The 23970-nt window shown below is 42.3% G+C and overlaps 2 protein-coding genes and 1 long non-coding RNA gene across 11 annotated transcripts in view; 2 read left to right on the forward strand and 1 right to left on the reverse strand.

Moving 5' to 3' along the window:
* LOC111259568 (potassium voltage-gated channel protein Shal) overlaps window positions 1-19670 on the reverse strand; it is a 55522-nt gene extending 35852 nt beyond the window's left edge. For both annotated transcript variants that reach the window (XM_086967950.1, XM_022831701.2), the window contains exon 1: window positions 19594-19670. The gene's annotated coding sequence lies outside the window, so the exon portion shown is untranslated. The remainder of the gene's footprint in view (window positions 1-19593) is intronic.
* Window positions 13521-15880, forward strand: LOC111259569 (uncharacterized). Its single transcript, XR_002679705.2, has 3 exons — window positions 13521-13675; window positions 14080-14359; window positions 15604-15880. It is a non-coding gene; the product is annotated as an uncharacterized LOC111259569 (long non-coding RNA).
* A 110-nt stretch (window positions 19671-19780) lies between the features above and the next one.
* Window positions 19781-23970, forward strand: part of LOC147753613 (uncharacterized) — a 43430-nt gene continuing 39240 nt past the window's right edge. For 4 of the 8 annotated variants that reach the window (XR_015310649.1, XR_015310651.1, XR_015310653.1 and 1 more), the window contains exon 1: window positions 19802-21218. Coding sequence is in view for 2 of the 8 variants with exons in the window: in XM_086967953.1 (XP_086824079.1) it covers window positions 21126-21218 (93 nt within the window). In the remaining 6 variants the exon portion in view is untranslated. Of the gene's footprint in view, window positions 21219-23970 lie in introns of all 8 variants that reach the window. The other 4 variants (XM_086967952.1, XR_015310654.1, XR_015310656.1 and 1 more) reach the window with 4 other exon arrangements.

The following is a 23970-nucleotide window of genomic DNA, read 5'->3' on the forward strand; positions in this document are numbered from 1 at the left end:
AACTTCTGGTCATTATACCTGTCCCGGGTGTTTGCCTAGCAAAGGAAACGACAATAACGAAAAAGTTTATTTGGGTATCCTAAAAATCGTCAGAATCGTAAATGGTTACGATGGCGATTGGTGAGTTAGACGTTTTTCACTAACGGATTCGCTTATACAAGCACATCAGTACAAGGCTGTCTAGCTTAACCCGTGGACCAAAAAAGCTGCAGTCGTCCTGCAACATTTGCAGATTTCGATCCGTAAAGTTACTAGGAGTCGGACGTGATCGCGCCAAAGACTAGTAAGTTCCGACATGACCACGTCGACTCGAGGATCATCACTACTCTAGGGGCGTTCAGACGTATGGATAGGGATGTTCTCATACGGGCTTGTGACTTAGGTGAAGCCGTAGTCAGCGTGAATAGCAACTATATGGAATAAGCATGTCCGTTAGAAAAGCCTATGTCAACATATGCAAAGTATGTCACTTACCGGAATCAACTTACATGGTTATTTAGATAGCACTTATATACACGTACTATTTAGATTAACTATGTTTTTGCTTATTTGGAATACTTGATACAATAGGTATTCAGCATTAGGTATTAGCAGTATCTGATGTAGACTTGATTTGTTTAAATGTAATCTCAAATAAAGGTCTACGTATTTTATTATGGACGGCTTGAAGATATGTAGAAATTCTGGCGTTTAGATTTTTGTTCTTTATAAACATAAGCTACGTAAGTCGTGGATACCGGGTTCAGGACGGTCGAAGAAATTTCTATTGTTTCGTATAAACACATACGTGGACACAACACGACAAACGTATATTGAATGCCACAATATGTTCGACCTACAGGTAAACAGGCCCGCATAGAATGCCTCATCATTGCAACTAAATATCAATTTTCATTATTTAATTTAGTACGTACTCTTTTACTAGACCATCATCCTTTCCATACATATACTCATTATCCTGAGTCTGGTTTTGAAACATACCGCACCTGTCAACGAACGGTTTTTATTAGTTTTGACTGACTATCCCTGGGACACGCGCGGCGGGAAAAAGAAAACGTCTTACAGGGTATCACCCACGGAAAACAAAGCTATAGAAAAAACGTACTGGTGACGGTTTTCCCGCCCGCATTCTAACATCGTCGCGATATTGACAAAACCCCTGCCTCACCATCGATCACTAAGGTGAAGGGTAAAAGGGGAAGCATCAGGCAAAGTGATGCGGCGCAGCTGTATAGGTTCACTTGTTCAACGGCTGCCTGGCTAGTATCCCTGATGGGATACCTTACGGCGATGCCGGACGTACAGCTCGGGCTGTGCTCGATGCGAACGAGTTCTCCGCCTGTCAGTGGCGTTTTCCACAGAAGGAGAGGCTTGCGAATAGCGCTGCAACCAGTTGCACACAAAGGGCTTTACGAAACAGGCGCCATTCCATTGCTACGAACAAATACGTTGCGAGTAACCTATACAAAACATCAGTCGCCAGAATAGCACAAGTAGCATTAGGGACGACAGCAGCATCAACAGCAAGGGCAGAAGAAACCCACTGCTGCTGCTGTTTCCGTCATCGCAACCCTAGTAAGAGGATGTAAGATAAGGCACGTCACCAAAAGCCCAAAGGAAACCAGAGGAAAAATAAAAAAACGAACCCTGTCTCGAGTGGTAATAGCTTTTTTGCCACAACTGGGTCAGTCGGCATGAGACGGAAGAGGCCTTACCGCCCATCGATTCACTTGGGTGCCGTTGGTTGACGTAGCCTGACCCTTCGCTTGGACAGACAAACAACGAAATCCCGGAGGCCTTTCCTTTGGTGCTTTGGATAGACGCAGCAGCCAGTAAGGTTTTCGCGTTTAAGGGTTGGCCGCTGAAACCTCAGTTTCGACGAAAGGATTGCGGGAAAGCTTAGGGCTCAGTGACAGACCAACCCAACGATCCCTGCGGCAGGGCTGGCGGCTGCGTTTTCGAGATCTCTCTAGTCCTTAACCTGTCCTACCAGTAGTCGACAAAGAGAATGTGCATATTTGAAGCCTTGACTTGCCCGTTGAAACCCCTAAAGTGCCCTATCTTTCCGGAATTCCCCTGCTGCTATTGCTGAGCCTTCTGCAGCGCTGTTGATGAGGTCGGCGATTCACATGCGTCGTTACCCCATCCCTAAACTAGCCGTTCTTATCGGCTCTAAGCTATTTCTAATAGTCCAACGCAAACATCAGCCATCAGTTAACCGGATAGGATCTTTGGAACCCTTCGATACAACATAGGAACATACATACAAACGCATGCATCACAAGTTACTAGTCCAATGAGAAAAGCCAGCGTTTGTTTTTCATCCCTATCCTATATGATGAATCTTCTTTCTTTGTACGAAATAAAACATGTTTGGTCTGAGCGCTCTATATATACACCGGCCTAACAACAACAGCGAAAACCCTTGTAAAGAAAAGCTCGACGCGTCCCGATGTGCGATACATGCCGCGCCACGTTTACAGAACAAGACGGGATAAGCGAACACAGAAACACAATACGAGCAAACAGCCATGGCTGCAAATGCACGCGAAAGCTGTTGATGACGACAACGAGTAGTAGTAACAACGCCGAGAAAGCTGATGCCGTCTCAGTAATACCGACAGCGATGCCGGCGCCGATGAACACATCCACAGCAACTGGGAAGAATGAAGTTGTCGAAGGTGGCAGGTTTAAAAGGTTTGTCGGAGAACTCCAATTTTCAGAGAATTGCGTTCTGTGGTAAAAACGAATGCGACACATGCTCCATTTTCCCATGACTTACGCTCTGTCTAGTGGAACTTTGAAAATTCATAAAGACCTTTATAGAACCCGTGCACTACCTGAGTGCGGCGAGCTATCTGGATCGAGAGCATTAGACCAAGCCCGTTCAGATCCGCAATGGCGTTGGAACCGACTTATCATTAAGCTCAGCGCTTACTCGAAATACACACTGATCGAAGACAACTATGGCGGATTAGCGTTCTTGGCAAGCTTTGAAAAAATCTTCCTTCTATAACTATCATTGTCATTTCATAGAAAAATCTGCAATCACGACGATTAGCACACTGGCACATGGTGGTACTCATCAAACTTTGCCCACTTCGTTATGCCAACTTTTCTCCATAGTATCCCACTTTTGTCTCCTTCTTCAGGTTCTTCAAACTTTCTTCATCTATCATATTCGGTATGTATGTGGAGATTTGAGAACCTCTGGCGGAAAGTAATTGTTGAAATCGTGAGAAAGTCTCTGCGTTGGTTCAACTAAATTCACATCCAGCCGTCAGGAAGGCCATTAAAGTGGTGATCTTGTAGCAAGGTAACAAGTCTTCGGAACGGGTTAAACATGACAGTGTTTAGATAAGCTGCCGCATACCACGAATTCGGTAGAAGTTCAGAACAAACGTACGTTGTTCCGGGATTTATAAAGCTAGAGCAAGGTCGGTCCCGAAAGTGTGCATCCCGATATCCTGCCACTGCTATATTCTTTGTACAGATCTAATGGTCAGCACATTGGCTAGTTCCACTCAATTTTGTCCCAATTTGCTTCGTCCTTGATTACATAATGCAATTATATATGTTGGTGAGTCTCTAAAAGTCACGAAGCACAAAGATAAGTTTGTTTCAATGATGAGTCGCTTTAATCTTATGCTTCATAGTGTAGCACAGGGAACTAAGCTCAACACCCCGGAGCACCTTTACTCTCGGCTATTCAAGTTTTTGGCATGCAGATAGTTGTGGCTGCGCGACTCAGTTATTTTGTAAAATTCGCGCATAGTTTTATTGAGAGCTTTATTCTTGCAGCACAAAAAAGATTATCCAATTTTTTGTTCCGTAGTAATGCATAAAAAACTGAGGATAGTGCTTTTTGTGTTACGACTTCGGTAAAAAACTGCCGCATACGGTCTGATTGACATGAATGTTTTATGGTCTACGTACTAATTACCGGAGATGTTATTCGTTATTCGAGACCCCACCAATGACACATGATTACTAAATAATTAATGTCAATAAAGTTATTGACGCAATGTAGCATAACGTTTCGGTTAACATAAACTTAAGTTAGAGCTTGATAGGAACGTTGACTTTGAACTCTATTCTTAAATCCAAAATACAGTACTTTCAAAGTAATTACATTATTTTAATGTCATCTAAGGGTATACGTGTGTAACCTGATAGAGGTTAGTACGTAGGTTTTGCTGTTACTACTATCGTGAAAAAGTAATTTCCGCTTTCCGTGTTAGTTAAAATCTATTTCTTATTGTATTTTTTACCATGGGTTGATTACGTAAAAATACGCTATCCGCGTTCCACTACAGCCCCCACCATGTCCCATATAAATAGGGCATCGATCAAGGTGTTTAATGAACATGAAATTTGTACAATGCAGGGCTCTAGGTTCTGTGTCGGCTAACAGAAATCTTAGTTCATAAGCAAAAAGTTCCCGCGTGATCAACACAAGATAAGATTCCCCCCCGCTGGGACAGAGTAATGAAATGTTCAAACAGAAACAAACGAAAACCTTGTACTGTTGCAAACATGAGTGTGACTCGAAGTAGGTGTGACATGAAGATGAACTTCAAATAAAGATGAACAGACGACCAAGCAGCCAAAGACAACACTTTCTATGACAACTCGTCCTGATTTGATTACCTAAATTTAAACAAATATAACGGTGTTTCATATGATAAAGGTGCAATTGTTTGTGAAACAGCTTCTAAAGCTAAAAAAGAGCATACACAGCGTATGTTTCTGTCGCATACTAGGGCAATTAGACTGAAAGTCAGTTGTACGCGTGCATCACACAAAAAGCAATCTGTGTTCCGGGGTGGCGCTGTTGATCGCTTTAGAAGCGGCAGCGACCTCTGCTGTTGTTTCACGTCGAGAATCCCAGACCGCCTTACTTTTACAGCAATAGCTAGTGCCCTAAGCTTCCTAGGAATTCATTGAATTAAAACTAGAGGTCTGTGGGGCGGGGGCGCAATCACGACTCAAACGAGTGACCGACCGTTAAATTACTGCATATTTTGTGTATTGTAGCTCCTACTGAACGACAAGAAGAGAACGGTATCAGCTGAGCTACGTCGGTTCGCTGTTTTGTGTTGCTTTAAAGCTCGCACTTGAGTCTGACTTGATGGGTGGTAGACTATTCGAAATGAAAGTAGTTAATTAAATATACCGTTCTGTAACTCTCTTGTGTGGAACAGATGAGACTGTTGCCGAGTGACATGTACGGTAGCTTTCCAGGCCGAATCTAGCGCTCGCCGTAATCACTTACCTTCACCCGATTTGTGTTCTCACTTTTCTAGAGATAGCTATTGCCACTGCGCCGAAGGCTGAATAGATAATTACCAATAGCTATCGATACGGATTTCGGATAGCCAGCGACTTGCCGTTGCGGGCAATGGCGACAGCGACTTGTTCTACGCTCGAGAAATAAACGAATGTATATCTTAAACATATAGAACTGCACGAACAGGTGCATAGGGATAAGCGCACGCTTTTAGTTAAAATTGTCTGGGATGGTTTGTCTTTTGCCCCTCTTATTTTGACGAGTTCAACAGCTAATCTACACCGCGATGTTCTTCGAATAACGTTTTATTCCTTAAAATACTAAGCTAAAGCTTTGTGGGCATTAAATCGAACCGTTTCATATCCGAGTAAACTTCATTCTTGGTGTATAAAGATACAGTCAATTCAAATGCGGCGGCCAATGAAAAGAATTATCACGAATGATTTCGAAGTTTAGAATTAGGTGCGGCTAGCGACCCGGCGTCATTGTTCAAGGCCAGACTAATAGCTGGTCTATGATACGATATAGATCCAGTTGACCTGCACGCTAACTTTGTTGTAATGGCAAACGTTCATTGTAATATACACGTACGGAGTTTTCATAGTATGTTCCTATTTTCTGCTTATATTTCAGGTGTCCCGCCTGAGTGCGCGCCGGTGCGGGCTAAAGCGTAAAGTGTCGTTTTAAAGTTTCTCCCAAATCATAGAGCTTATACCACGTTATATTGCTAGGCAATACAATGTAGAAGTAAAGCTTTTCGGTGTGTTTGCCCACTTTCTATACTTTAAATTTTATATCCGGTGTTACGATTAGGCTTTTTATCAGACGGCTGATTTCCAGCATCAATCGAAGTGTGCTTATACTCTGCTTTGAGCTTGAACCACGACATGTTTCTATCGTCAGCAGACAACTGCCACACACGCTGCCATTACGCGTTCCATCACAAGACCAAGGCCTTCCGCTTGCGGGCAAGAGAGTGTCGGAGCAAACGCGTAGTAAAGGCTGTTACAGTCTCTATGTGTGCTGGTGCAGCAATGCCGACCTTCTTCAAATTCAAGGGCATTAAAGTTGCCATTTGTCCTTACCCCCACGCATTATTGGGCCTAGGACAGTGGAAGCACATCATAGCAAAGACATCTATGAACCTACCTCATGCCACTGTCCTATGATACAACCCCACCCAGGCGGCACATGCACCGGAAGATATGCGTTACGCTGGAATATACATATGATACACGCGTTTGATCAAAAAGTTAGGTCGACAGTGCGATCTTATAATAAACGAAATGAACGTTAGCAAATACCTTGTAGAAGTAGTTCAACTAGAAGGCAAAGAATGTCCTTCACATAACCGTGACGAGGATTCCAAGAAGGGACGCGCTCTTCCATCTTGAATCGCTAGCAAAGGCATCCCGTTTACCGCACATTGCAAGTAACCTGATGAAAGCATCTAAATCGCTTCGATTTGTTTGTCCCTGCAAAACCTCCCGGTATATGGTATGTACTAATGGTATGTAGTATGCAATATTATGTATGTCAATGATGACAGGTGAGAGGAACATGATTTTGGCGGTGCAATTTACTAGCGCTGAATACCATACGTCAGGTCAGGATAGGATACGATCCAAGTGGGACGGCTTGTAAAGATCCAGTAAGATTCGCGATAAAACCGATTGCAATAGATATTAGTGTCGCATGAATGACAAGATGCCTGTCTCGGCGCTAGGAAACGCTCAGGGACTAAAAGCAAATTGCCGTAGGAAGCGCTTTAGGTCCGCTCAGGGAGGGGCACGGAAAGCGCTCATTTGCATCCATGATTACAGAACTTGGTACTTTTTTTCTTGCTCATAGGGAATCTTTTTTCTTATCGTTCTTCTTCGATCTCTTGTCTGGCATAGGCGTGGCGATGGCGACATCGCGGAGGGGTTGCTTTGTTAGCGAACCTTATGTTGAACGAACTCAAGCTGTGATCAAACGCACAATCGAGTTTGAAGAGGGATAATTGTAGTAACGCGGGTAGGTGCCTTTTTGAACGTCGTTAGAGAAGTGAACTTCCTCGATAGAAAGAGGACAGAAAAGAAGGAAAAAACTAGAGGTACAAACTAAATGGGCAGGTTGCATATGAACGACAGATGAAAGGAAAGCTATCAAACGAACGGTTTCTTTGCGGTGGGGCTGCGCCGATGGGAAACTGCTAGTCATACAACGACCACATCAGGACGATCGTCCTTATTACGACCCCACCATCTCTATGGCTGCAATCTTCTATCCTGAGAATTCGTCACTAAGAAGCCCTCCGAGCGTATCGAGCTGGGAGTACTTACAAATACCCCGCCGCAGAACGTAAATGGCATACACCCGCAACCGTCGCCGATTGCTGCGTCGCTAATTGCCTGCTTTATACATGATACAAATTAGACCGATGTGATTACATTTAAATTGAGATGGCGTTCAACAGTATCAGCAGTTAGAGTCAGCTTCAGCAGAAATATGCAGAATTAATTTTCATTAGGGACAAGCGGTTCCGTATACGTTTATAGCTCATGGATAACTAACAATCATTATGATGTCGCGCAGCTAACTTCTGTTAAACATAACAGAACTGCTTGCTCCTTAATAGTCATTTTCCAAGGTAAACGAGACATCACAAAAGTGTCAGCGTCACAAAACATACATGCAGTCCTGAGCAGCAGCTTACGCACACCTCTCTGGGTGCGTTGCCATAGTAACCATAATTAACATGCACACCACTATGCACGTTCAAATTTCAGCAATGGCAAAAATTACTGCCAAATATCAAGAATAAAGAAAATAAGCAATGAAAGATAAAGAAGACATTTAGGAAGATGCGGTATTATTATTTAAGTTAGCAGGTAACTGTGTGCCCGCCGTGTCGTTTCATAGGTGTGTTGAATGAACCCTAGGCAAGTCCGGCAAGGACAAGTCCCCGCTGCATATAGCTAAAAACACGTGATTCCGAGGACTCTTTTATAAAAAACGAAAAAGCACTTGTGATGCATCAGCTGGTCTTAGTGTGTGTGTGATAAGACTCCAGTTCCAGCTAGCAGTGCAAGAACAACAGTAGAAAATGGTTCGACAAGTACGGATAGTTATTGGCATCCAGTTAGATATATCACCAGTGACCTTTCTGCTTTTATTCTTTAATAATTCTTTAAATAGTGCCAAACGAAGGAGGGCGCGCCAGAGAAAGAGGCACAACAAGCGTCATCTGTTCTGTAATCCACCTTTCGTGGTCGATACTATCCTATAATACTATTGGTAACTGTGTGACCGTAAACAAAGATAGCGCATGGCATCGCGTATGCTGAGTGTGTCGAATACGCCGAGGGCAGAGCTTTGCTTGGCTTTATACTGACTAGCTCGTTCGTGCTGCTTGTTACACGTAAAGTCGTCGGGTAATTCCATTTGCGCCCTCGGGCGATCGTTCCTGTCGAGCAAATTGTATGATTTACCACTTCTGTGCAAACCTCTATAGCGTCTGTCTTGTAATAAAAGCGTTCGACTTCGTTGTTGATATTGTCGACGATCTCAACGTCGCCGCCTCTTGGAGCCCGGGTGATATAAATAGTGAACATAAAATATAATGCCAGGATATCTGCTAAGAAGGTCTGGAAGAAATAAGCTTGGCGCAGGCGTTAGACAGAGTCTAGGAGCAGACGAAACAGAGAGCACGAACACGCCTCAGTTGGGACTAAGCGACAAAACACAGACACCCAGCGACTCGTGAATGTCAACAGGCCGTGTACTGGTCAGTATAATTGGTGTTTTACTTCGTTAGAGTTGGCTGTTGCTTTATGAATCTTTAGATATATGCATGTACGCACGTGTTTGTTGGACCGCGCTAATGGTTCTATTAGCCGCATGTGTTTTTTGCTTGCGGGTTTATCACTACGAGCTGAAAAACAAACTCACAGAGAAAAATATAGCGTCAGATATTTCATCCTGTTTAGCGAGATTCGCTCTTGAGCTAAATGTACGTTGTCCTGATCGGTACTGTTGCTTCCTTCGTTAAACCTATTCGTAAACATAGATTTCCGAACGGTCGCTCCTTCTGCAACCTAGCTGATCGCCGATATCGGATTACGTGTAGTGCAACAACGACAACTACATCTTTTCTAGTGTGATTATTAATCGTAGTCACTACCCGGCGACCTTGACATGATTCCAAGCTCGAAACTTCTCTCCACCGACGCTTTTCGGCAACCACCGGTCAATCTGTCGCTTGACGCTGTTGGTGACATCAGCCAAACGAAGGTTAGAGCCACCAATCCCGCCTTGTGTTTCATCGCGGAGCGACGTTACTGCTAATCATTGCCGTAGGCCAAGAGGCAGTCAGCGACGCCGACACACGCACGCGGACATCGAATAGGATATTTAGGCACAAGGTGAAACAGGACCACTGTACAACAAGACAAAGACAGCCAGACGGAATCCAAATGTCGCTATCTTAAAACCATTCGTTATTTACGGAGAGAAAGTGAATAAAAAAGAGCACGATCTGGTGAGAATGAAACACTGTCGAGAGCCTGTACAGATAATGACGCACGACGCGACGGCATGGTGATGGTCCGGGTGGCGGATTGCCTTTCGAGCATATGGATGCTCCCTTTCTTAGGTCTCTATAATTTCTGCTTGTTTAATTCCCATATAGACAAACGTGACGCAACATATGAATTGACGCATATATATGCGACCACATAGATAGATTTCCTGATGTACGCTTCCTTTCAATTATATATTTGTCCCTATCTCTTGTTCTGTGCTGTTCCGCCAGGTAAACCCTAATGGCCTGTGGATAAACGACCCGATAATACGATAGGGAAGAAGGCGGTTAGACGCGGTAAGGCGCAGCTTCACTAAGCTGAAGTCTTTTTTTGCTTTGCTTTATAAACATTTTTGCAGAATATTTATCATCAGGTTTCATTTGTTCTTGCTTTCCTAAAGAGGCTCTTAACGTTAGCATCAATAATGCACTCGGCCGTCTCTTTCAGTTGCCTAATTTCCGATGGCAAAAGCAATAGTCTACTAAGTGATCAGCCAGTTTTCCTCGGTAAACAGGATCGTGTAGATGCAGCACATGGGCTTTTAGAGGTTGTTCTAGCTGATGTGCGTGTTGACAAAATGTGTGGAATTCGTAACTAGAAAAGCATACGACAATATGTAGATGCCAGCTTCAAACCCTGAGGGGTAGCGTACCTCTCGAGGGTTTTCAGCTGCATCTTGCTAGAAGAAAGCTTAAATTCAGAATTTGTTCTACTTATTCCAGCTACGGTACAGATCCCGCAGCAGGTTTTACGAAGGTGGAGGCTGGCCATTTATATTTGAAGAGCATTACAGATGCCATCAGAGTGGCGACTTGATCTGATGTAAGATCTGATAGCAGCTCAAAACTCACCCTATTATTATTATTACTATCATTAAAAATGTAAATAAATATTCATAGTAATGCATTTCAGTATCCTTGGAGAACAAGAACAGGGATCGGCCAAACATTTAAACTGTAAAGGAACGTTTGGGAGTCAAAATTATTCAATTACGAACACGATACCTTTAATTGGCTGCTGAAGATAGTCTTCGTGGAACTGAAACTGTTACTAACGAGCATCAGTAGTATAGTTTGTATTAAACTATCAACTGACTCTAAAGAAGATAAATTTTCGATAAGACATCGTTGTATAATAGCATTTGTATTGTCGTATACCTATAGGATTAGTCTGATCGACTCGTAAAGGAAGGATCATGGCATCGTTCGCAAGAACTCCGGGTCGCAAGTTAGAACACCCGTACGTCATTGAAGTAATCAGAGTAACTAATGCCATTATCATTAGTAGTAGAATCTATCGGAGGTTTGAGTGTTTTCCAGTTTAAGTTCCGTTAAGGGTTAGGTCGGAGCAAAACGGAGTCACGAGTCAACGGGTGAGTTATACAGAAATGGCTTTATAATACTCTGTTTCGCTAAGCGGTTATTTAGGCGGCATCTCCATAGATATGTGCAACCAATCAAAGACCAAGCTAATACATTACATAAACTAGTAAGTAAATTATAATTTCAACTAGTACTTCCATGTCAAGTACATTGATCAAGGGGATCTGCAGAGCTGAAACGTGAGCCATTACGATGTCTTCATATGGACAGCTCTTCTGCCCTATTGGATGAAGCCACCTTCACACGTTTTGTTTGCAAGTGCTACCCTTTCACACTTGTTGGAATCGTGTTCGGTGAGTGTTTTGGTATCGCAAGCGCGTTTGCCTCTTTATTGCAAGCAATAAGAGCCATAAAGATGGCTTTCAGCTTCAATTCCTCGCCCAGAAAGCAGACGAATACAGTCAGTTGTCTAATGTAATCAATGAAACCATTATAATTCGCCTCATTAGGAAACATCGATCTCGTATTGTCAGATTCAATCGCAGCGTAACAACCGATTTATCTCAGTTTATAGATTCAATTCTTGCATAGAGTTTTAGCCAAGGTTTCAAACATCATGAAAGCTTTACGATAATCTAAAACCGATACCGACAACAAATCAGTGAATGTAGAAATGGCAGTAGCTCTTCTATAAGGGTGTGAGAAATAGTTCTTGGGTTCATAGCATTGCATATAAACTTTAAGTGGTAGAAGGACAAACCGTCAATTTCGCCAAAACCGACAGATATTTAATAACCAGACTATGCCGCGTTTGAGCTAAGCAGCTAAGTCTACCAGTATAATTCGTGATTGTTCTCAAAAATACGTATGTCCTTATAATCATCGCAAAATATTATTATGATATTTGCTTAAACTAGAAATAGTAATTTGGTTCAAGTTACTAGCCCCAACAGCAAAACGATAATGGCCATTTAAACAGATAAAAATATTAACAATAATAATGGTATTATTATTATTATTTACCTCCAGCTCTCCTTTGTGGCGCTCCGATATTGTGTCTTTGCGTGCAATATCAATTTCCCCAAAACTTAAATCCGTTTACTTTGAACTTATTCGAGGACTCGAATCATACGCTTGAACTCGATCTTGACAACCGAAGTGCACTGTCTTGGCCCGTACCAACTGAACTACTTTTGGTTCCTGGGCAGGAATTCTAACAAGTGGTCTTCGCGTCCTTTTATTGGAACTGAATTAATACCACTAAACAAGTTCTGCAGAAATTAATGATATTCTGATTATGCCAGATCTGGGCTATACAGCGGCTATACATTAAACATTTCCGTTCAAGCTCTCAGAATTTTCTTTTGAATAGCTAGAAATAAGATCGTCTAACGTTGTCGTGGAAGACGACGCCTTTTTCGTTTACTAGTTCTGGTCGATTTTTCTTTCAAGGACTTGTTGTATTATTAGGTCATAACAGTAGAGGTTTGAACCAATCATTTTGCTATACCGCAGCAAGATATAAGGCACGATTCCTTTCCCATCTTACCAGCCGCATGGCGTCACCTTCCTCGGCGTCAGTTTGGGCTCTTTGTGGAACATAGTATTTTTATTTTCTTTGTTATCCCCATAATATGATTATTGTATCGTTCATTTTTTGTTGTCAGCCGTAAGCAAGGACTCATTTTGTCGGCGTTTTTGCCAATGGAAAGACAATCGAGTAAATTTGTGCGGCACCCAGTTATAAATTTCAATAAAATTATAAATTTATTAGTAAAGAATTAGCCTTGTTTGAATGGTACTGAGCTGTTTAATGATAGACGTAGATGCATTTTTAAGCGCATGCGTAGAATTTGTGACTTTACTGTCATAATACGGGGAATTTTCGCAAACATTCTACTTATTTCCCAAGTGGTCTCTTTTTAGTCTAAATAAATGGATTCCAACGACTTTAGAGTCATGCACCTCAATGCAACTAGGGGCATTCAGGTCTCAATACCTTCAAACGACATCAATGTCGATTTAATGGGATTCATATTATCCAGTATAGATGTGATGTAGAAAAACAGCCCATACATTTTCGAGTCGCATATATATATATATATGTGTATGTGGTAACGGCCTTCGTTTTCGCGGAGTATGGTGCACGTTTATAGAGCAACGTGCCCGTACCTAATTTTTGTTATGGAGTACGTATATACGAGTATACGTGCACGTAAGAGACAGCCATCCGAGACTAAGCGTAATAGGCGGCAAGTATGCGCTCGTCGAAACGTGTAATCTCATTGAACATGAAAACATGTCCTCGTGATAGCATGGTGGGTAACATATTCTCCTGCTAATATTAGGGATACGTTATGGTGCAGGTTCGTTTTGTTTCGAGGTGGGAATCAGCTGTGTGGTAGGACGCATAATGGCGATATGGGACGTAAAACATAAAGAGTTTTTTTAAAAATATGTCCGTACGAGAGAGAACGCCTAGTGTGGTGTGTGCTTGAGTAAGTGAACGCATTTTTAGAAAATTGCATAACCCATTTATATTTTTTTTCTTGTTCCTTGCGTACACGTCTGCTCTGTGAGGGCCCTAGTCATTACCCTCGCCTACATGAAATTCTTCCGCTTTAGCTAACGCTTATTCTTTGATTACCTAGATTTGCTTTTCGCATGAGCCGTATGTGCTATATATGCATCGACAGTTGAGTAGATGTTTTTCATCTTTTTTTTGTTTTTTATTGAATAAATTTACAGAGTGAATGCTTCAACCAGAAGAAGTCTCTTAATTAATGTATGCGTGTCTGTACTTGAGTATTCCTCTGACGGCCACTGGCGCTGGGCATATAACGAAGGTTCGAAACCGCACATGCACATTGATAGCCTATCTTGCTCACTGATTGTTTTCTAGCTACTTCATTCCGTCCGAACTCCTGATCCATTCCATCCGATTCATAGTCATGACGTAAAGGGGCAATGCGGCAACTGCCCGAAGAAGCATGGTGCCTTTCTGTACGGAAGTATTTGTCAAGCTGAGTCCCCAGCAGGCAGGTGTTACGAAAATACCAATCGTACAAACGACACGACTACACTGTAACTGCGAGAAAAACAAACAGCGAAAGCAAGCAATCGACAAGAACAAAAGCCTGCTGGAGAACAAGATCTTTCCCGAGATTTTTCTTTCCATACTGGTACACCGTATCGTTCCTTCCCCGTACTGTCACTATGACGCTATTTCTGCTACTCTTGACCCTTTCAACGGCGTACTTAGTCTAGCAGGCGCCTAATAGACATTTGTCTCTTTCATCTATCCCTTACTCAAAAAAAGAGAAATCTGCAAAAAGGTCAAAAAGCCTCATCGTTTACACAATGGCTATGAAATTGGTTTAGGTTCCCGTTTCTGTCCATCGACCATCATTTTCTGAGTGTGCAGTTGTATGAGGTCTTTTTTCTTGTGCATTTGCTAGCAGTCACTGGCATCAATGGGTAAGTCTCATGTTTTCTATTTCCTTTATTAGTTTTTAAACTATATCTCCTCACATATCTGCATATACATGCGCCCTCTATACTAGCTGCACAAAAAAAGAAGTCACGGGTGCACTTGTGCATCTCATTATTACCCATCATTTGGGTTTGCTGGCTATTATACTATTCAATTTTTGACTACAAATTTTCTACTGCTTAGATCTTCAGCAAACTTTATTTTATGATAGTCGCGCCACGAGCTGACAGATAGGGTATCATGATTGACGTAAACGTAATAGGAGGGAAAAGCACCAGCGGAGTTCATTATTGGGATCATAGAGCCTTCAGAGGCATTGGTTTTAATAGGAACGACGGTCTTTATTTAGCTTTGAAAAAATTGTGCTTTTTCTGCGCCTGTACGTTTAGTCTGTTTAAGTCGTCTCTATTGAGTTTTTATATTGCCTAATGCTACCTGCCAATGTGATCACGGGCTTTAGGTATAGTTCTTACACGTATAGTGCGATACCTAATACTGGGCATGTACGGACAAAATCTATGGGAATGTTGATGGTTTCTTTCTTCTAAAGCTAGCACGGGTTAGTGCCAACAGGCTGTAATACTGTTACCTGTAGTTGATGATAACGATTGTAATAGAACTGACAGCAGTTAAAATAGTGATAGTAATATAAAGACTACCCCAACCTTGAGCTGAAAATAGATAGAGTTGCATGTTGCACGGGTTCAGTATCTTTGTTCTTTCTGTCTGCTGTACTATTTTATCTCTCTGGTATGTTTTTAGGGTTTAATTCGACCAGCTAAACTCGCCTGCTGCCTTTTCCTCTCCTTCCTAAACATATCTGAATCGAGTCTCTTTTCTGGCTGACTAGTTCCTACTTCGAGTGGCGGTTGTCTGGGTTATTTGGTTACAAAGTTGCACTGCGTTCCTTTTCTCTTCACCGTTTTCTTCTAGGTGACACGCAGTTATAAGAAGCCAGCCGTCGTGCAAAGGCCCTAAATCCTGTCAGACAAAAAAGACTCTGACAGGACCTTCAACAGGACAGTTTATAAATGTTTAAGTGACATTGATCGCTAACAACGGTACTACCACTCCTTGCCCCCTTTTTACCAATCGCCGTACAGATTCATTGTGTCGACACTGATGAAGGAAATTGAAAAGGAAAATGATGCTGTGGGAACATGCAAAGATCGAAATAAAAGATGGGCAGTTTTGAAAATGCTGCGAAGTACCCCTCTGCTTGTTTTTTTCTTCTTAATGGCGACTCCATGTAAAAGCTACAAAGCACACATAGTATTGGGCAAAGGACGTCACGTAAGCAGATAGGGATAAAATATAAAGTTGGAAGAACTGGCGCTAGGTGTATCAGTTAGGGGAGTAAAGATAAAAAAAAATGAAACCTTTAGTGGTAAGGGATATTAAGCGAAGAAACAGCGGTGACTTTACATAGCCGGAAGAATTTGCTACAGCACGATCTTACAGACGGGTTTGTTGAATCCCACAAGAGTCACGTTTAGACAGAAACAGAACTCATAAGTTAATTGTAAAGAGGTTTTCTTTCTAAACATAGACACGTTTAGCAAAGATCTGTTCCTATTGAAAGATTCTGAGGATTTCAAATTAAGCTAATTCACAATATCCTAACATGTACGTCTCCGGAGGCCAGAACGTCTATAATATATATATATATATATATAGCTTTTAACCACATTCCAAGGGGTACAGGTGCAATATTTAAATAATCAGAACATATTACACGCAAAATTAATGTCCAATCTCCTGCCCATCTTATACTAATACTTTGTCTCCATGTTGTGTTCTATCTAATGCCCACATTACAAGCTAATGAAGCCGGTAACCGAACATAACGAAGGACTGAATGCATGACGCTTTGATACGGACGAGTTGTAGCGACGAATGGAGAGAGCAGGTTAATGCGTCAGTGTCTTTCTGTAATACCCTACATCCACGTTATGGAACCATGACATCATAGCTAAAAACGGCTTAATTTTGCTTCGATAAAAAAACGTCGGAAAAAACAACCAGATAAATATTTTGGGAACAACTAGCCATCCAGCAGAAAAAAACGGGTATTGCCAAACTTTTTCTTCGGATGCATGAGAAGAACACTAACGAAAGTGACGATGGGAATGCAGAAAAGAGGAATTTCGTTTTGATTATGAGAACGTGAACCAGCCAAGGTGGTACCTTCGTATGAAAAGTGGCAAATGAGGTCCATAGCATCTCAGCTGCTGCTACTGTTACTGATGGAAGATGAAAAGAGAAAGATGAACGCAGTGTTTAGTCTGGTATTGATGGCAGCAGCACTGACTAAAATGACAAAGGAAAACGACCAAGGCGCAGTTATGCCCCTTCCCCCGTTTCTCCCTTTCTAAACCTCTCGCTCGCAACAGTTCGTTGTTTTCCGGGCCGTCGAAGCACAGCTCCTAAAAGCCGCTTCAGGCTGTCGCTTAGCCTTCGACTGGCACCTTAAAACGACAAGAACGGTAGCAGAAGCGGCAGCAACGACGACTATGGTGACGAGGCGCTTGTTGGCCCATTTAGGCCGATAGCTCCATTGCCGGCGGCACAGCGGCTATCGGGGTTGCTCCTAGCAGAGCATTCCTTGGAGCGATCTGAGCTCGAAGTCGCTGTTTTCTCACGAAAAAAAGTCGCAAGAAGAACAGAGGAAATGGAAAAAGGAAGAACACCCAAATACCTAAAAGCAAGCGACCATGTGATGCAGGAAGAGCGAGGAAGGAGACCGTAGGGATTTTCCAAACTTCTCTTCTTTTTTGGCTCGAGCCGGTGTACGCGTCCCTCTAAAGACGTCGGTCGGTCGGTCAGCCGGTCGACTCGCCCTCCCGCCGCTTTTCGAAGGTGTAAGAAACTGGTAGCAAAAGCAAAGAGGAGGAAAAGGAGCGGACGATGAATAAGCATAAAAAGAGATGTAAGAAAAAGGACGAAGGTAGAATAAAGAAGAAAGATGAGCAGCTTCTGTCCTGCTTTTCTGGGCTTTGTTCTGCTGCTACCGCTGCTTTTCTATCGCGCATCGTCGTACCCACTCCGCCGCCTGCAACGAAAATGGCAATGACGGCCGGGGAAGCCGAGACAGCCAAAGCTATGCAAAGTACGGTTATACAGCTGGGTGAAAGCTGGTATGACGGCGTGCATGAGATCGCAGCTTCGATCTTAGCCGGATTTGTATGCTGGACGAGCGATATGCACAGCATGCTGCGATCGTATGCAACTGGATTTCAATCGGGGACCATAATGTTCAACAATACATAACGTCACGGCTGTCAAACATTCTAAGTGACGGTGCCTTGGCTGCTGTCATGGGTGATGCCCAGCCCTCATGCTTGCCCGAAAGAGCCTTAAGAAGCTCTCCGCAGCGGTGCAGTGCCTTCGTAGCTGTCAACTCTGCCCTACCATTATCCCAGAGCATTTTAGAATATCACCAAAATGTCCATGAAAGCTGCCAGGGGGCGCCGAAAGCAAGAGCAAGCAGGAAATCGCAATCGAACAGGAAGTGACTGGCTGAACGATGAACGGGCCCAATGGGGCCGCAAGAGGATGCCGCTTCTCTCGAGTGGCTTGTATCTATCTGTTATTCTTTGCTTCGGGCGTGTTAGCTTGCCCTGTTTAGCTTTGTCTCTTCCTCGTTGCAGCGTGGACAAATAATGTATGTGGGACAAAATACCCAGTCAGTCAAATACACAAACGCATACGGCTACACTATACGCTCGGCACACTATGCATTGAAATTGGCGATCACCAAAGCGGTTTGGTCGTGTTGCCGCTCGACACCTTGAACGCGAATATTGCCTGAGTAAGACGTTAACTTTGACCATATTGTTGTTACCATATATAGCATACAATATCAATATAGCGCTATAGACACTTGACATGTTTACATAGTCAGACGTACACACAACGCAGCTATATATGTAACGTGCGCACGGGTAGAATGCGTATACTCTCCATAATGATCGGATACAATATTTGAAGTCTGACTGATGTAATAATAGATTTAACCTAATAGTAAACCAAATAGGCAGTTTTAAATTGCGTCTGTGTGCTATCGAACTTGCTTCATATATTCTGGAACGGAGTTAATCTATTTTTCCATAAAAACAAATTGTCTGTCTTCTTATAGGTGTTTAGCAATTTTTAACCGGCACGATCGCCTTCCAATATCTAAGTTAGAATGCAAACGTATATGATAATAGCCTTACTAGACCAGTTTGCCTTAATTTTCCATAATTAACTCTTATGTATATTCGTACGCTTATTAGTATAGTTTCTTATGTAGTCGGATCAAGGTAGAGGTGTGGTCGAACGCCGATGAAGTATCGACTGGCCACATGTCACGGATGCTTCTACGAATGTTCGATTCTGCTCCATAATGCTACCATTGTAGCTGCTATCGCTATGTCGAGGTAAAATATTGTGTTTCTTGTTAGTTACCCATCGGCCATGCGACTAGAAGAGGAATTGGACAACAGGTGATGCTTTAGCAAAGTCCCTTATACGTCAACGTTATATGTGTTATTCCGCGCATCAATGAAGGCCCACATTGTACGCTCTAGCGAAACCTACCACGGCCCAATGTTCCATTACCGTTCCTACAGCTAGCACTCTTTCACCATTGCCGAAACACTGAGACCCACGTGGTGAAGTGGAGCCACTGTTAAAAGATTTAACGATATTTAGTCTTTTTCGTGAGAAACACGCTTGCCAAGTTTGATTCTCTCGTTTTTGTCGACCCGGTTTTATGTGAGCCCAATTAAAGGCGTCGTGCAGCATTTTTATTCACTTGTTATAGTATATGCCAGGGATCGTACTATCGTCTGATTTCATCGCTCATTTCCTACTTCGAGATGTATTTCTTGCATTTTTTCCACGGTAACATCAAATCATTGTATGTTTTTCCGTTCTTACCATCGTTGTCGTAGTCCATGGTGTGTGGTTTGCAATATTACGTTCTCTCTTGTTCAGCGTTTCATCACCGTTTTTAACAGATTGACTGGATTTGCTTACAACTGCGTGTTAGGACATGCGATTCATGGGTATCGACGCATACAATGGGATATCATGTTGTTCTCTTTCCCTCTCTCACGTTCCTTTTTGCCCTTTCATAGTTCATAAAGCCGGCGATCCGCTAGGCACACGAAACGAGCCTCGTCTAACGGGGGGGCTTTGTCGCTCGTAGAGTAAATGGTGCGCTTCAAGGCTAACAGTTAAGGGCAATATCTGAAAAAGGGTATTAAAGATCATAGTCTTACGCTAGGCCATAACTTGCGATGGCAAATAATACAGTGGCTTTGTAACACCGCGTTTTTTTGCACTTGCCGCCAGCTCACGAACGGTTTTACTCATACCCTAAAAAGCAAAGGATCACCAAAAGATCACGTTATCAAGCTCGATCACTTTTGTCCTTTTTCTTGTTTTCCACTTAGTATTTCCCTTTTCATCCCACATTCCACACCTTTCCGTCCCGTTGTCCGTCTTTTATCTATTACATTCCTCTACTCGATACATTCCAGACGCTTTCTACTCCTTAAGGTGAGTTCGCCTTCCCCAAAGACTTTTTCGCCAAAACAGACCGCATTATCGCACATACGTGGCCGTATAGCGCTATATATATATATATATACATATGTATATATAGTTGCTGCTGCCGCCGTCGCCGATTGACGAATGACTGTAGATACTTGTGGGCCTTTCACGGTTGCCGGCGGAGATTCAGTCCAGCCTTGTCTTTTTTATTTCGTTTTCTACCCTATCACAAAGGCACACTTTCTCTATCCTTCCTAGCACCAGCATCATTTAACGATAACCGTTGTTGAGTCCATGTCTCATTATTTCTCTTGCCACTAGAATGTACAACTATACTGCTTCTAACATTGTTAGTGTGCCTTCGAGAAGCGCCATTTAATAACCAGCAACCTTTGAATCACTTCACTTGTAGCGTCCGGTATTACTGCCACTTCTGACAAAGGCTGAAGACAACTGTGTTATCTTTATCCCTCTTTGCGTCCGTTCCGTGCGCATTAGTTTCCCATACACCTATTGTACACTACTCAGCTTTGCGCACGCACACCTTTCATTTGTGAGTGTGTTCCACTGCCTTAAAGGTCTTTGTTCGCACAGTGAAGGCAAGAGGTGCGGACCTTATACAACGGTCGCGATTTGTTCTGATGCCAGTACTTTTCCTTCTTTTTCTTTTGACGAATAAATAAATACTCGTGTCATAGAATCGTTGGCGTCGAGCACCGTTTTTCATCATGACGATGTTTGAGCATCATACTCGACTATCACCTACAGCTTCTGGTGCGCCGCGGTAATGGCAAGTGCAGTGGAGCGAAGGCCCGGGGACTTTTCCTTACTTTAACCGCAAACCTGTGCGTTCTGAGTGAAATGGTAGGTTGTGCTTCGTGCAATAACGGAAGCGGCAAGGCCATCCTACACTCATGGTAGTAACCATCCACCCTACTTCCGCTCACCTTTCGGAGGCTTTTATATTTGACAAGAAAAGAAATGGAATCTTCATGGAAGTCGAGAAGGTGAGCATTTCAGCAGCTCATGCATGAAGCAAAGGTTAACAATAAGCAGCAGGCACGTCTGCGCTAACTTTGACACTTCCCTGGGCTTTAGCAAAAGCATCTGTTTACCAAAATAGCCACCATTCCTCTGGACTGCTCATATAGATTTAGTAAGGCTCTCGTTATTCAGTCTGCCTGTTAGCGCTTAGCAGCATTATGTTATCATATACGCACGTGTGCATACGCACGCACCGCTCACTCGTATCTGTGCATCGATATCCTAAGATTATGTTGATCGTTAAAGTATCGGACAAAAGCGAAAAAAGTATGCGTTTCTTGTATGTAAACTGCGGGTCCGTTCCTCAAGCCAAACAGGTTTAGACATTCGTTTTTAAATCATGCCGAATAGGCCTGCACTAGCTGAGGTAATATATTAATCTTAAATAGAACTAACAAAACAATTCTTGGCCAAACTGAAATTTTTGTTATATTCGATAATTAACACACGAAAGTGATTTACTACTTTTATATTTTCTTGCTAATGTTTAATCAACAGCGATAGTTTATATTCGTACCTTATTTACTTTATTCTATGTTTCTCGATAATCATCTTCTCAATTTTGCCGGACGCAGCTTCGAAGCTAGAAAATAACTTACGGCAAACTTCGAAGGGGGCATAAAATACAAGCAGCCGAATTATCCCAAAGTAAACAGTCTGCTATCCTAAACTTGTAATATTTATAGAAACCAGTTATATTTTTGCAAGCCCGATACGATACGGCGCGCCGACTAACTGTTTCCCTTCAGGCGTTGATCATTCTGAGCCGTTTCTAACTGTAATCGAGTGAATATTCCATCCTGTCGCAAAAGGCCATACCAATAATGCTTGAGGGACCGTACAATGAGACGTACTCCGATTAGGTTCCAGCTCTGCTCTGCACTTTTATTACAAACATAAAGCGTCACAATGTTGAATTTTTCTGTTACTAGAAGACAACAGGTCGTGTCTTCAAACAGGCGAACATATTCTAGATAGGCCTCGCTTCACCAGGCGCTGTAATATTTGTGAGTATACAGAGTCATCAGAATTCTCAGGCTTCTAAGACGGAGAAACTTTGGGAGTTCAACATAATGGAGGAAGACTAAATATTGAATATGTGAGTTCATCTGCTAGCGGGAAACCGTGTGTTTACGCTAATCGATGCCTATAACCTGCTATAGACTTGCAGATAAAAATTGAGATGAACTTCAATAGATTGAAGCGTTCAAGGTATTATCGCGAGAGAGAACTGGCGTGAACGCTAGTGGATAAGGTTTTCACTTAAATAATTTCATAGTTGTTTTAAATTACGTTTTTATACTGTAATATGTTACGCCCATGAATCCAGTTTAAACAATATTTATTATATGACCATTTGCTTAGTGAATAGCTTATGGGCAATGTGTTTTTATCCTACGTCTGTATAGAGCAGAACGTCTATCTGCGATGCTGGCAGCAGCAGTTAAGGGTTTTATGTTTTATGCAAAAGAACAGCTCCAACGACCTATAAATAACTATTAATGGTTGTCGATACCGCTTTTGCATTGGATATTTCCGTATACAGCATATTACATCCAAGGATCTGTGAAAGTTATTTCTCGAAGTTTTATGGATAGGTTACCAATGATCTCGACGGAGTCAATCGGATGGAATATTAGTTTTTTTTTTTAATTTTAATCTTACAGCGGTTTTGATTACGTTCCATTATAATTTTCCTACAATTTTTCCGAATTCGCTACAACTTTCTCAATTTTTTTGGAATAATCAAAAAAGGCCCTGCGGGGGCAATCTTGGTGCATAACATGTTTTAGCGTGGCCCTGTTTAATCCTACTGCAAAATGGTTTATTCAGTTTTCAAGATGATAAAAAGGCTGAGGCCGCACAAACGGTTCTATAGACGAGTAGCCAATAGCGTAAGTTATTGCAGCTTTTGTTATCTTTTTGCATCTTTCGAGCAGAATCATTGAGCAGGGTCACGGTAGAAGTGTTCTTTTCAGCTGTTTTCCAGCAGTTTTCCTGAAGGTGTCAATCCATCTGACGAGAAACCTTTAAACCCCAATACAATAAAAGTTTGGATCAACAGTGATTTGAGAATATGGTCACATTTGTCAGTTATTTTAAATTGCTCAAGATATTGGTCATGTCCATATATATATAGACACTATGGTTCTGTCTAAAACCAACATCGGTGCAAACATTTTCTTCTACTACTGTCATATCGAACAAGTGTTCCCGAGTTGATCTTTGTTTGTAATGTGGGCACTGAAGAACCAGTTTTGGTTTAGTATATTCGGCTTACCACTTCCATACGATTACTGCTATAGAGACAAGCAGATTACCTTTTGTACGGCAATTATCAATACATAGAACGGAGTGCTTCGACGAACACTTCAACGCAGGTAAAAAATTTCTTGAATAGCAGTACACGAGGCAGCTGATTTCTTCTGTCGAGGAAGAGGTTAAATATATAGTCGAATTTCTTCTTCAGGGGACCGTTCTATCTAAACTACGCTTTAAAACTGTAGGCTTTACTATTTGCAACTAGCTTCATGGATGGAGATTGTATCATTCACCTTAATATCTCAGATGACCTGCAGAGGAACAGCCTGGATCTACGCCGATGCCCGTTATAGGCTAGTATATTGTGGCCGCTGCTTGCGCTGTCCCTAAAAGTTCCCTACTAGTTATGTGAAGCACCTCGGTGTTAGTGAATCAACGACCTCAGAGAATAGA

This window comes from Varroa jacobsoni, unplaced genomic scaffold (assembly GCF_002532875.2).
Source record: "Varroa jacobsoni isolate VJ856 unplaced genomic scaffold, vjacob_1.0 scaffold_346, whole genome shotgun sequence".
NCBI lineage: Eukaryota > Metazoa > Arthropoda > Arachnida > Mesostigmata > Varroidae > Varroa > Varroa jacobsoni.